General features: G+C 38.5%; 2 protein-coding genes across 5 annotated transcripts in view; one reads left to right on the top strand and one right to left on the bottom strand.

The window, feature by feature from the left end:
• Positions 1-10,807, bottom strand: part of RABL3 (RAB, member of RAS oncogene family like 3) — a 30,880-nt gene extending 20,073 nt beyond the window's left edge. The window contains exons 1-2 of the mRNA XM_027584844.2: positions 10,681-10,807; positions 6,202-6,293 (exon numbers count right to left, since the gene is read on the bottom strand). Of these exons, the coding sequence (XP_027440645.1) occupies positions 6,202-6,293; positions 10,681-10,726 (138 nt within the window). The 5' untranslated portion in view covers positions 10,727-10,807. The remainder of the gene's footprint in view (positions 1-6,201; positions 6,294-10,680) is intronic.
• GTF2E1 (general transcription factor IIE subunit 1) overlaps positions 10,657-14,304 on the top strand; it is a 42,941-nt gene continuing 39,293 nt past the window's right edge. For 2 of the 4 annotated variants that reach the window (XM_027584839.1, XM_027584842.1), the window contains exon 1: positions 10,890-11,010. The gene's annotated coding sequence lies outside the window, so the exon portion shown is untranslated. Of the gene's footprint in view, positions 10,783-10,889; positions 11,011-11,040; positions 11,183-14,304 lie in introns of those variants that run through there. The other 2 variants (XM_027584840.1, XM_027584841.1) reach the window with 2 other exon arrangements.

Below are 14,304 nucleotides of genomic sequence, written 5' to 3'. Positions count from 1 at the left end.
GAGTGTACTAGGGGAGGAGGAATTGAACTTGTCTAATTTGCTGCTATACTTCCAATTCCTGATATCTAGTGGGTAGGCAATATATGTACTAAACGAACAAATGAATGAATGAATAATATAAAGGTTACTGCTAATTGCCTCTTCCTTTCCAATAAGCTGATTTTGCCTTTAGCCAAACTCATGTCCCCTCTTTTTTTTTAAAGTCACTTTTCTCTTGTATTCTGTACCCATTCACTCCTTTAACTTTTAAACTTTGTGCAAGATTGATTTAAACCTGTCTCTATTTCCTCTCCGCCTACTCACAGCATTTGGTTTCTGCCACTAACATTCCATCGCACTTTCAAAGGCCAGCAATGACTTCATTACCACCAATTTTTTTTCTCTCTCAGTCCTTTTATGTCTACAGCATTTCATTGTCAAAACTCAATCCCTCCTTCATGACATTCTCATCTCCCTTTACTCTTCTGGTATTTCATCATCTTGGCTATCCTCTTAGCTCTTTGATCAATGTTTCTCGGACCTCTCGTCTCATCTGCAACTCTCCAAATATACCCCAAGGTTTCCCCTCGGCTCTTCTCTTTCTAAATTTGCTTTTTGAAAAAACTCATCAACTCTCATGGTCTGGGATTATTTCCACGCAGATGATTTCAACTCAGAATTCTCTCTTGAGCTTCCTCACCTCATCTCTGAATGCCTTCTGACAGTTTCAGTTGGATAGCTCACAGATCTCTCCCTTCATCATGTCCAGAACTGAATTTATTATCATTTACTTCTCCTTTACCTATTATATATATATATATTATATATATATTATACATATACATATACATACATTATAATATATATATTATATATTATTTACCTATTATATATATATATATCCCCATTCTTGAGAAATAGTCCAGTCATTAACACCCAATATAATTTTCCATTCTTTATAAGCACCTCACTTTTTCTCTTGACCTGCTGTTAACACTTATATTCTCTATCAGTGCTGTGTCTCAAGACCTTCTGTAATGATAGAAATGTCCAGTATAGCAACCACTGGCAACATGTGACTGTTGGGCATTCAAATGTGGTTAGTTCCACTGAGGAACTAAATTTTTCATTTCAGTTAACTTAAATTTAAATTGCCACATCAGTCTAGTGGTTACTGTATGTAACAGCAGTGGAATACTTTTTTCTTAATACCATTCTGGAACAAGAGGCAGTACAGAGCAGTGCTGTTCTAGAGGGGAGGGGGGTGGGGGGAGGGGTTGGCCTGGTGACGGGTATTAAGGAGGGCACGTTCTGCATGGAGCACAGGGTGTTATACGCAAACAATGAATCATGGAACACTACATCAAAAACTAATGATGTAATGTATGGTGATTAACATAACATAATAAAAAAAAATTAAAAAAAAAAAAGAGCACAGGCTCTTGAACCAGATTGCTTGGGTTTGAATCCCAACCCTATCACTTACTTGCAATGTGACCTTGAACAAGACATTTAACACCTCTGTACCTCCACTCCTTTGTGTATCAAATAGGGGAAATAATAGTATCTCCCTTGAAGGGTTGTTGTGGGACTTACATGAATTAGTATGTAAAATGGGTGCCTAGCCAAAGTAAGCACTAAGAAATATTAGCCATCATTCGTATTATTATTTCTAAAATCATTCATATCTTATCCCACCTACTAGATCTTACTTCACATTCTTAGCGAGGATAGAGATTGTCTTTTCTTTTTCAGTTTCTCCCCAGTGCTTGCACATTATTATGCTGCTCAAAGAGGAAGTCAATAAATATTGATTGTATGCAATGTGTAAATTAGAAAGTTAAAATCCCATTAAAGTGAACTAGAAATGACAAGTCAATTTCCTTATTTATAATCTGTGAAAAGATCAGATTCTGTAAGTCTTGTTTTCATGATTAAGAGTACCATGCATTTATATTAGTCCCATTAGACTTGGGGCAACAAAATTAGAAGACAGTAATGAATGAAGAATACTGCAAAATAAAACTTTTCTCTCTTTTCCCTTCAATTCAGTACGAACACCTCTCCACTGCATACTAAATCCAAAATGTTAGTAATTACTGCGTACATACATTAAGCTCATTAGTTTCACCCAGTACTTGAAATTAAACAATTACATTATCACCTTTATCATCTCTATTTTTAGTTGGCTCTTAGATGTGAAATGAGCTAAATGGGGCTATTGTTTCTAAGAGTTTTGAAGAGGGTGTATTCATGGATCTACAAGGATTCTGGAGATACCCTCTCTCAGGTTTCAATAACACAGAAGCTGTAACTGCAATTTAAAGCTGCTACAGAAGTGTTCCTCCAAGCTATTTAGGTAATGGTTTTATCAGATTTAGTCATTCTTGCTAGAGCAAAGAACTATTCCCTTTATTATAACAATAGTCAAAACAATTTACATGTCTATGGCAACTTTCCTTAAGATTATCATTTAAAAATGCCTTTTACTTATACTGTCATTCAAGAAATTCATTCTTGCCAAAGATGGAAGACAGAGGCCAACCAGCCCAAGATACACTGAAGAGTAATAAAAGCAAGGTAACTTTCACCTCCACATGCCCATTCTTTAGCAATAACGCAATTCAGGCCATCTGGCTTTATAGGAGTCAATTACTGCCACACTCATTCTGGTAAAATCAGTCACAGTATAACATCACCTACAAACCTGCAGGCTAGCTAAAGCAGATACTATTTACGTCTATTCTACAGAAGATATACTAAGGCTCAGAGAAGTAAACTGATTAGTCTAAGGTCACTCTTGAGGAAGCAAAAGGCAATATGGGAACTGACCCAGGCAGTGGGAGTTTAAGTTTCTTTTTTTTTAATTCCTTATTTAAATTCAATTTCGTTACCATATACTGTATTATTAGTTACTGGGGTAGAATTCAGTGATTCATCCATTGCGTATAACACCTAGTACTCATTACATCAAGTGCCCTCCCTAATGCCCATCACACAATTTCCCCCTTCTCCCCACCCACCTACCTTCAGCAACCCTCAGTTCGTTTCCTAGTGTTAAGACTCTCTTATGGTTTGCCTCCCTCTCTATTTTCATCTTATTTTATTTTTCCTTCCCTTCCTCTATGTTCATTTGTTTTGTTTCTTAAATTCCACATATTAGTGAAATTATATGGTTCTTGTCTTTTTGACTGACTTATTTCACCTAGCATGATACTCTCTAGTTCCTTTCATGTCATTGCAAATGGCAAGATTTCATTCTTTTTGATGACTGAGTAGTATTCCAGTGTGTGTGTGTGTGTGTGTGTGTGTGTGTGTGTGTGTGTGTGTGTGTGTGTGTGTATGTACACACAACATCTTCTTTATCCATTCATGTGTCGATGGACATCTGGGCTCTTTCCATATTTTGGGTATTGTGGACACTGCTGCTATAAACATTGGGGTGCACATGCCCTTTCAAATCACTATGTTTGTATCCTTTGGATAAATACCTAGATAGATAGATAGATAAATAAATAAATAAATACCTAGATAAATTTGATAAATACCTAAATTTTTAACTCTTTGAGGAGCCTCCATACTGTTTTCCAGAGTGGCTGCACCAGCTTGCATTTCCACCAACAGAGTAGGAGGGTTCCCCTTTCTCCGCATCCTCGCCAACATCTGTCATTTCCTGACTTGTTAATTTTAGCCGTTCTGACTGGTGTGAGGTGGTATCTCATTGTGGTTTTGATTTGGATTTCCCCGATGCCAAGTGATGTTGAGCATTTTTCAAGTGTCTGTTGGCCATTTGTATGTCTTCTTTGGAGAAACGTCTTTTCATATCACTCTTCTTTTCAATATGTTATGTTCTTTCACAGAAAGGGATTTAGAAAAGTCCATAAGGAAATTTTGTCCAGAACTTGCTACTGATAAGTTGCCAACTGAACTTATTATCTAGTATTTGTTTTCTTCTACAGCTAAGAATTTGGGAACATGGCAGGCTGAAATGACACAGACATTCCCAGACATTCTGACTTCAAGTTCACAGAAATGCCATAAAAATGTTTGTAAAAAATAAAGAGGAAAAGCTCAAGAAAAAGAAAGGGAAATCCTCAGATGCCAGAAATGAACTTAAAATCAGAGTGAGAAGTGGGAACTGACCCAGATTCAGAGATAGCTTCAGGGGCCAGTCCCTGGAGTTTTAGTGCCCATCCACGAATAGAGATCTGTTTTCTGGCTTTTAAGGCAAGAATATACATAGGTGAATGACAAAGACCAGACGATAGTTCCCTTCATGAAATCTAACCCAGTCAGTGAAAGAGAGTAAGAAAAACTATCCACTGGCTCAGGAAAGCTGGAAAAACTTTCTGTCAGGGACCCTAGGTAGGGTTGGTACAGGATAGATAAAGGGTCCACAAAAAAATGGAAACCACAGGCCTGTACTGTAATCAAATATTTAGAGAATATACATTATCTGGATGGCACAGAAACTCCTAGCTTTGAAATTTCAAGTACCATTGAAATCCCTAGAGCTCTGGAAGCAACAGAAATGAAAAGTTACTGTACTTTCATGACACAGCATACAGAACTTCCACAGAGAAGAGAGAAAAAAATCCTGCTGAAAATGTGATCATCTTCAAAGAATTATAAACCATACAAAGAGATACATTTCCATGAAGCATAGTCAGATACACAGCAAGTTAGACTATCTACCACCCACTCAGAAAGAAAAAAAAAACAATCCAAAAGAAACCATAAAATAGTATGTTGAAAATAATTAAAACAAAAAGTAAAGCCATAATGAAAGATTAGGATATCGTGAAAAATCCTGACATTTGAAAAAGAACCAAAAGGAGTATCTAGAAATAAAAAATTACAGTTACAAAGATGAAAAGCTTAGTGGATATATTAAAAAGCAGATTAGACATAGTTGAAGAGATTCTTAATTAACTGGAAGGCAGATATGAATATGTGATCCAGAATACACAAAGGAGAAATAAGGAACAGAACACATGGAATTACAATTAAAAGATACAGAGGACAAAAATCTAACAGAAGTGCAAAAGGAGGAGATAGAGGGAATGAAGGAAGACAATAGATAATGGCTAAAAATTCTCAAAAATGAAGACAGTTGTGAGAGGCACAACCTTCTGATAGGATGACTAAAAACAAACCCATATCTAGACATGTTTTGGTAAAACTACAGAACATCAAAAAAAAAAAATCTTTTAAAAGCAACTAGAGAGAAGAAATTACCTTCAAAGGAATAATAATTAGGCTGACAAAAGATTTCCAATGAGCAGCAATGTAAGTCACAGTCTGTGGAACAATAGCTTCAAAGAACTAAAAGAAAATAATTGTCAATTGAGCTAATTGCCATTCCTTCCCTATTTATTTCTTAACTCAATGGAGAGATGTATGCTAGCAGAAGAGACATTCGGATAGGACTAGCTGGGATTAGCAAAGACCAACAGTATCTGGGAAGACAGTTAATTTGGTGGAAACTGCACCTGAGTTTCCTAAATGTGAGGTGGAAGAGATGACCCACCTACACCCAAGGCTCCAGAAGCTTTTGCCTTTACATATATTTCTAGCCAAAAGTTGTCTCTTTTAGTGCAAAAGGATTAGATAGAATTATTTATGGAGCGTGTTAAGTGAACTCTAGATATATAGCACAGTAATTAAAACTGAACTTCCTGGATTAAGACTATTTAGACAAGATTGGGTCCATTCAGGGTGGTATGGTGGTAGACTGGATTAAGACTATTTAGGAGCAAATCTTGACTTTTTTTTAAAGATTTTATTTATTTGTCAGAGCACAAGCAGGGAGAGCGGCAGGCAGAGGGAGAAGCAGGCTCCCCACTGATCGAGGAGCCTGATATGGGACTCGATCCCAGGACCCCGGGATCATGACCTGAGCTGAAGGCAGATGCTTAACCAACTGAGCCATCCAGGCGTCCCAGGAGCAAATCTTGACTTTGCTTTTATTGCACTGAGTCAATCTGATCAAGGTACTTTATTTCTCTATGCCTTAGTTCCTGCAGTTATACCTCACAGTTTAAAAAGTTAGGCAAGACATGTAAGGTAATTAATTGGCATAGTATCTAGCACAGAGCAGGTGGTTAATAAAGCCCAGCTACTATTATTAGTTTTGACTACAGTACTGTAATTTGAACATGTAGTTGAAAGGACTTATCTTTAATATGACTACAGAAAAACTAAAATATCAGAAACACATACTCTGACATCTACTGAGCAGCCCACAGTCCATGATGGATTTCCCAGGACTTGATTTTGACACAGAAGATGAACCAGTGAAGATTTCCCAACACCTGTAAAAGATATAAGAACTCTAGTCAAATAAGAGATATGCTGAAATATTTATCATGACAAAAGTTAAGTCTGAGCATATGCCAGTAATAATGGTATGTAAAGTATGGTTGTTTAAAGGGTGGTCACACCATACCCTTTGGAAAAAGATAAATACTCTATTCCCTCTTCTAAGGCGGCACTTTATTTTCTTATAGATCTCTTGGGTTCAAGGTAATGTAGTTATTAATGCCAGAACTAGCATTAGGACATCTGTATGAAGAGGAAAGAGGATGAGTTCTTCTGTATACCTGTATGTAGAGTCACTCACTCAATTGACAGCATTTTGGGATGTCATTATAACAAGCATAGTTGGTGAATCTTTATGCAACACTAGTTGTATCAAAAATTTAGACCATCTCTTTGTATTACTGTGTATGAATCTATCAGTTATGTTTATTTATTATAAAAAGTTGTATTTAGAGACAATCTGGAAAGAATTTAAAAAAAAAGGAAAAATTCCCTGAAGAGCCCTTTGAGCAACTTGTAAGTTCATTTAGTATCACAAGCAGGGTTCCTCTAAAAGCAAGTTGTTATTGTGAATATGTACATGGTGTACTTAAAAACAATACAATATAGGCCGTTGCTTATACAGCTGGTTCTGTCTGGAATATCCTCCCCATTCTCCCTGGTCATTTCCCCTTCCCCACTGGCCTGGTGAATTAATCTTTCAAGACTCAGGATCTTTCTAGTTATAAAGTCCTTTTGAATTCCACAGAGATAGAACTAAGGACACTATCCACCATCCTCTCGGTCTCCACTGTACTCTGCACATTTTTCTACAAAGCACTGAAAACACATTATTACACTTCTTTATAGATTTTACTCACCCTGTTTAAGTTCTTTGAGGATTGGAACTGGGTTTTACTCATCATTTGTATCTCCAGTATTCAGAACAGGGCCTTAATTAGTATTTATTTAGTGGCTAAAATTTTCCATGTTATTACAGAATCTTCATAAACATTTTTAATGTCTCCACAGTAGTTCAGAGAGTAGACAACAATTTACTTAACCATTCCCTCTCATAATTAGGTATGTAGGGTGTTTTGAATTTTTCACTATGCTAAGAGAGGACTGTTCAAATTTTTGTTTCAAATTAAAATTATTTCCTTAGTATATTTTCCCAGAAGCGAAATTAGTATATAAAAGGAAATGAACATTTCAAGTTCTTGATGTATGTTGACAACTTTCATCTGGTTACTCTGTTACCAGTCATACACATAAGCCTGCAGGTCCTGTTGCACCTCAACAGTACGTATGTTGTTTCTTTTTCATCTATATTATTTTGATAAAAGAAAAAACGTGACACCTTGCTTTAGTCTACATTTCTTTACCTTCTGGTAAAGATCTACATTACAATTATCTTTGTTAATCAGTTGTCTTTCCTTTCTTATGAATTATCTGTTGATGTTCTCTGCCCATTTATCTAATGGCTTTTAGTGTTATCAATTTACATAATCTCTCTTTACATTAGCTGTCTGATGCAACTGAATCCAGTATTTTCCCAGGTTTCCCTTTAATTCTTTTTATTTTTTTCAATACAGACAATTAAGATTTTTGAGTATTCAAATTTGGCTCTTTGTATCTACAGCACTGCATCTAATATCTGTGACCTTTAGGACACACTGTTGATTTCTGTGTTTGCATGTAGGCTTTTTAGGTTGAAGGCATGTATCTAAGAACTTAGTTATCAGCCTGATGCAAGGCTAGAACTTCCAGTTAAGCATAACTGTGTCAGTAAACATATCTATGAAGTAATACTGTACAGCTCTCCATGAATTAACTGCTTTGGGTGATAAAAATTGACTAACATTGGGGGTACCTGGGTGGCTCAGTTGTTAAGCGTCTGCCTTCAGCTCAGGTCATGATCCCAGGGTCCTGGGATCGAGCCCCGCATGGAGCCCCGCATGGAGCCCCGCATCGGGCTCCCTGCTCAGTGGGAAGCCTGCTTCTCCCACTCCCCCTGCTTGTGTTCGCTCTGTCAAATAAATAAATAAAATCTTAAAAAAAAAAAAAGAATTGGGGGCGCCTGGGTGGCTCAGTTGGTTAAGCGACTGCCTTCAGCTCAGGTCATGATCCCAGGGTCTTGGGATCGAGTCCCACATCGGGCTCCCGGCTCAGCGGGGCGCCTGCTTCTCCCTCTGACCCTCTCCCCTCTCATGCTGTTTCTCTCTCTCTCTCTCAAATAAATAAATAAAATCTTAAAAAAAAAAAAAGAATTGGCTAACACTGGATAGACTGTCAACAGTAAGAACAGGAAGTGCCAGGAAAATTGGCAAACTATTCATTTCTTTAAGAATTTTGGGAGGTACTAATTCTGTTTTCACCATTACAATCAAATTAGATCAAAAGAATGCACTTGATTTGCTTGAGGGAAAGAGGTCCAATATAATTAAATAAATACCAGCTCCAAATATAATTGTTGGAAATGTGTTAAGCTCATCCCTTATCTCTGAAAGAACAAAGAGGGAAAAAGTATGTGAGTAAGACTTTCAGGATTCCTTACTGAAAGGAATCTTGTATCTCAAGTATCAAGTATCTCTCGGGGATACAAAACACATCTCTAAATTTCAAGTCATTCTTTTCTATACTTGTGAAATCCTCAAAATTTCACAGGGGAAATAAGCCTTTATTCAAAGGTAAACTTGGAAGTTTGAATACAAAGGCTGATGAAGTGTAAAAAGTATATCCTTACCTGTCAGTAAATCAATGTTAAAAAGGAACTGATAAAAAGGCAGTAACAGACTGCACACATAGCCTAACATCCGTGAATGTATGACAAGATCAACCAAGTGGGCATGGAAAGGAAAAAGAAAAGCTTACTAATTGCCTGATCACTTTTCCACATTTAATGCAGCAGCTAATTCAACCCTGTTATGTAACGCATCGATTACACAGTTATAGCTTCAGCACTTAACTACAGTGCCTGCTGTGTAGCAGATACTTAAGTAATTTTTGTGAAAAAGAAAAAATCGACTAGTTCCAACAATATGTAACATCAAGGGCTTGTTAGATGCAATAGAAAAGTGAATTAAAAATGAGAGAGAACACCTACTTCAGGTATCATGAACCATGTTAGCTCTGAATTCCAGTCTCAAATTCTACTTGGTGATACTCTTGCCAAGTCCATTTAGACCATCATTACTTTATTCATTTATATAAAACTGAGTGACTTCATTAAATTAATTTCAGCACCACTTCAAGCTAAAGAACTGGAGTTGACAAACTGGATTATAGTCACAGAATTTCATAATGCAATTCTCTTAAGGGAATATTAAATAATGCTATCTATAAAATATTTTGCAATGCAAATAATCTTCAGGCAATGTGGAAACGTTCTTAACCTCCTCCTCTCCACCACAATTGTACACAGTCTGAAAGGCTAGTTTTCAAGCTGTTTGGGGTATATTCTCTCCACCTCCAAGCATCTGGTACAATGTCTTTGGTCACAACACACATTCATAGGTCAACTCCAGAAAAGCACATCTACGAAATGCAAGGTTAGCATTTATTCCAAGTTCTTAAAGAGCACAGAAGTGGAAGTTATGATAAAAAAGAGGAGGGTAGAGAGGTGGGAGGGGGAAATGCAGACTTCAAATTTAGTTCTCAAAAGTTCAAGGCGTCAAAAGAATTTTAACGCTAGGATTAAATTGGACTCAGCATTAAGTCCCAGCTGTTTCATAATACGGTTTTATCTTAATTGCTCTATTTCTTACAAACTAGCACATAATAGGTTTTTAATTAGGATTACAGAGAACGAAGAAATCAAGAAACCCAGCTGAGAGTAAAACAGGGCTACCACCCAATATTTCATTTCATAATATGCCTTAGTGTCTAAGTGCGTGGGCAGGTTCTGTCATTCACCTCTCTCCTCTTCACTTTTCTCAACTGTAAAATGGGGTTAATAGGGCTGCTATCAAGTTAAATGACTTGATATATGTAAAGCATTTGGAACAGTGTCATTCTTATTAGTGCATGTTTGAATTCCGTAATGAACACAATCTCTTGAAGGCACGATCCCAACTTCACAGCGCCCAATCCAACAATGTCTGCATATCTTTTATAAAACAAAGGAACTGACAATACAGGCCTAGGCTGCGGTCGCCAAGGAGACCAACTGGGAAAGCTGTGAAGGCGGAGAAAGGCCGGGGCTCGGCGCCCCCCACCCGCGCAACGCCACCTTCGTCAAATAGAGCAAAGTCCTCTGGGAAGTGTAGTTTTTAGATCTTGAGAGGGCTTTCAGCCACGGCAGGAGCCGGATCGTTGCAGGAACGGAGGAATAGTGAAGGGAGAGGGTTAACGGATAACTCAAAAGTGTCGGGAGCCCCAGAGGTGGATTAAACCACTCACCTGAGTCTCCCAATACCAGTACCTTCACTCGATCCAGGGACGCCATCTTGCTACAGCCTGGCGTTAACGCCTGTTCCGGGATGGTAGGCCAACCAGAGCTGGGTATGGAAGGGAGAACGTTCAAATTTCATTGGCTAGTTGGGGTGTGACTGTCTTGACTGAAGGCCTCACTGTGCTGATTGGCCGGCATGGTTAAAAGTGGTGGGTGGGTTCCAAAGCTGGTCGCAGGATTAAGGCGTTTTCTTTGTCGCACAAGTGGCGTGGTTCGTTTAAGCCGGTAGTTGAGGCGCTGTGGGAAGCTGTAGTGGGAGTGTTCGAGGATTCGTTTTGGTAAACCTTGTTCCCTGTTCCTTGTTCTCGATTCCCTGGTCCGGCGTCGCATTTCAGGGTTTCTCCCTCTTCTCCCTCCTTTCTCCTTAGCTACCCGCCTCCCCTTAGCTACTCTCTTGATTTGGTCCTCCAAAGAACCATTGACCCCGGAGCGGCCAGTGTGCAACCTCGGGTAGGACGGGCTTGGATGCGCCGAGTGTGGCCCCAGGACTCACCTGGCACAGTCTGAGGGAATTTAGGGGCTCGGGGTCTGTCACTGGGGAGTAGAGAACATTACTGAACCGAGTTCTTGGAGGGCAGCTGGTCCACAGCTTTGGCGGTGATATGCCGCTTTATGTATGAAGGTGTGGAAAGTACCATGAAACATGGTAACTGAAAAAAAAACACAGTCGTATAGGATCCAAGTTCTTCCAGAACTGGAATAGTGGTATACTGAAATAATCTAACTGGACTCCCGCCATCCACTCCTTTTCTCTTTTATTTCACATCCTGTAGTCAGCATAATCTTTTAAAATAGCGAATTTGAGCCTGTCACCTGCTGCCTAAAACCATTTGAAGTTTAAGGAGGTTTTCAGTAGCCTCTCTTTTTCTACTTTGGAAGCAGCAGTGGAGGAAGTGAGCTGGGGGCAGGGGGGAGCTGGTAGGGTGGGCATATTGGGTGAACACGTGCTTAGGAGACTTACGGAAAGTTTTAATCAAAGTGCTTGATTAGCTTGGCTAGATGCTGGAAAGTGGTGAACAAGAGATAGACATGAAGAAAGTACAAATCTATTCACTGCAAGGAAGAAAGGGAAAGAGCTCTGTGTGAAAAAGAAACATTTTAAGCTACTAAGGGGAATCTGGGAAGGTCTCTCTGAGAAATGTCATTTTATATGTGAAGGATGATTAGAAGGGAGTTTGAGCTTAGCTTTGTGGGCAGAAAGAACAGCATGTGGTGTTTCTTCCAGGCCTGGTGATGGAGAAAGCATGTGTGGCTCATGGAATTGAGAGAATGCCAGTGTGACTGGAGATGAGGCTGACAAGGATAAAGAGAGTGCAGAGAAAGCATTCATTTCAACTTTGTTTCTCCAACTCTGTGCCTGGTGCCTGGCTAAATTTTTGTATGATGAGAAAACATGGTTCAAAAACAAAACCAACTTGCCTTTGGGGGTCTGGAAGGGTAGGTAGGCTAGGAGGTGGCTGATGGACTCTGAGTCTAAAAAGAAGCAGCAGAAGTTGGTGCTGTAAGTTCATACTTCCAAAAGTCTGCAGAGACCAGCCAGGCTCTGTCCCTGTTTAAAACTGTCAACTGCTCTCTTTAGCTTCAGGTTATTGTTTCTATGTGGGAATGTGGTCTCACTTTTTTCCTTAGATATTTCCAATTTTCAAGCTTAAAGTTGAAATTTATGTGAAATTTCACGATTTTTCAATGTTGACAACTAATTCAGAAAATTTTCAAAATGTTCTTTGGGTCAAACAATGTGACAGAGGCTGCCAGTTTGAGACCTCTGACTTAAGTAATGGAACAAATCCAAAGACTGAGTAGGAGATTCATCGTAAGTGGGGATGTAGAAGTGGTAGAGGAGAGAACAAAAGGGTCAGGAAGGATGATTTTAGAATGTAGAGAGTTTGCATAAGCTGGAACAGCATACCTTCTTTCCTGAGCTCCACTTTCATTTGTTCAGCTACCTGCTGGACATCTTCATGGAATATTCTCTGGTATTTCCTCAGAAGCAAGCGTCTAAAAGTGAATGCCTCATTTCTTACAAACCTGTTCCTCTTTCAGGTGTTAATGCAGTTTTCATAGTGGTAGTATTCTCTTCCTAGCCACACTGGCTCAACGCAATTATTTAATAACATTAAATATGTCATTGTTTAATGGGTGTAGCGGTTCAGTTTTACAAGATGAAAAGAGTTATGGAGATGGGTGGTGGTGGTGATTGTACAACATTATGATTGTAGTTAATATCACTGAACTGTATACTTAAAAATGGTTAATTGATAAATTTTGTGTTATGTGTATTTTACCAATAAAAAAATATTGTAAAAAAGGAAAAACCCAAATAACTACTTAAAATTTTCCTACTCTGTTACTCCACTTCCAATATATTATCAGATTCTTTTAATTTTGTTTCTATAATAAATTTCATTCATCCTGCCCTCTTTTCCTTAGTTTAGGTTTGGTTACTATGGCTCCTAATACTTCTGCAGTACCTCCATCTTCAGTACTTCAGTTCATTCCTCTTGTTATTCTAAGAGTCACTTTTCTATATAGAGGGTCTTGTTATCAATGCCAGTATTTAATGGTACTCTTAATGATTCCGGCCCTGAAAACAGAACACTTTATATGAATTATCTCATTTAATCCATACTTCAAATCTATGAGGAAGGTGCTGTCAATTACTTCTATATATGAGGAAACTGAGAATTTTGTAGGGTCACAGGCTAGGAAATGGGGGAACTAGGATTCAAAACCCAAAAGTATTGTCCTGCAGAGTCCCTCATAACTCTCCCTTACTCAAATCTTTAGTGCCCCCTCAGGTATTTCAGGCAAATGAAACAGGCAAAATGATAATGTGCATTGGCAGGACATGTGATAGCCACCCACCAAATTTGTCTGGAACAGTGGTCAGAGACTTTTCTGTGTACTGGAGTCACCTAAAGAGCTTTTAAAATAACATGATGCCTAGTCTGGCTCTCCCAGACCAGCTGAAACAGAATCTCTGGGAATGGGGCCCAGAATGGGTATTTTTAAATGCTCCCCAGATGATTCTGCTTTACAGCCAGAGTTAAGAACCACTGGTCCAGAAAATGGAGTGTATGGGGTGGGAGGTCAGAGAGGGCAATATAATTGTAGAAAATAATACTGAAAAAGTAATTTATTTTGACATTTGTCTGCCATTTTGGTCTTTTGGATGTTTCAGAGGTTATATGTTGTGTTCTGCCAACTGTGGAGCATGTAAAACAAAGCAAACAAAAAAACTGGGATCAAGTACAATGTATAGACCAAATTGGAAAGGAGAACAAAATGTACCCAGTAGTATGCTATGATACTACTCTGGTGTTGAACCCAGGTACTTGCTCAGCATCCTTAAGCATTGGGATGACAGGAAGGTTCTAGGACCACAGGTTTGGATCTAGGTGCTGCTTTATCTCTTGTATATAGTCATGCGTGATTATTTACAATCTGAAATACTATAATTGACTTTCCTTTTCCTTTATTACACATAGGGCATTGTATTTCTCCCCAGAAATATGTGTTTAGATTGGTTGTTTAGGAATACCTTGATAGTATAGTACTGTGGATATAAAAAT

This window comes from Zalophus californianus, chromosome 1 (genome assembly GCF_009762305.2).
Source record: "Zalophus californianus isolate mZalCal1 chromosome 1, mZalCal1.pri.v2, whole genome shotgun sequence".
Lineage (NCBI taxonomy): Eukaryota > Metazoa > Chordata > Mammalia > Carnivora > Otariidae > Zalophus > Zalophus californianus.
This window is presented reverse-complemented; position numbering and strand designations above follow the sequence as displayed.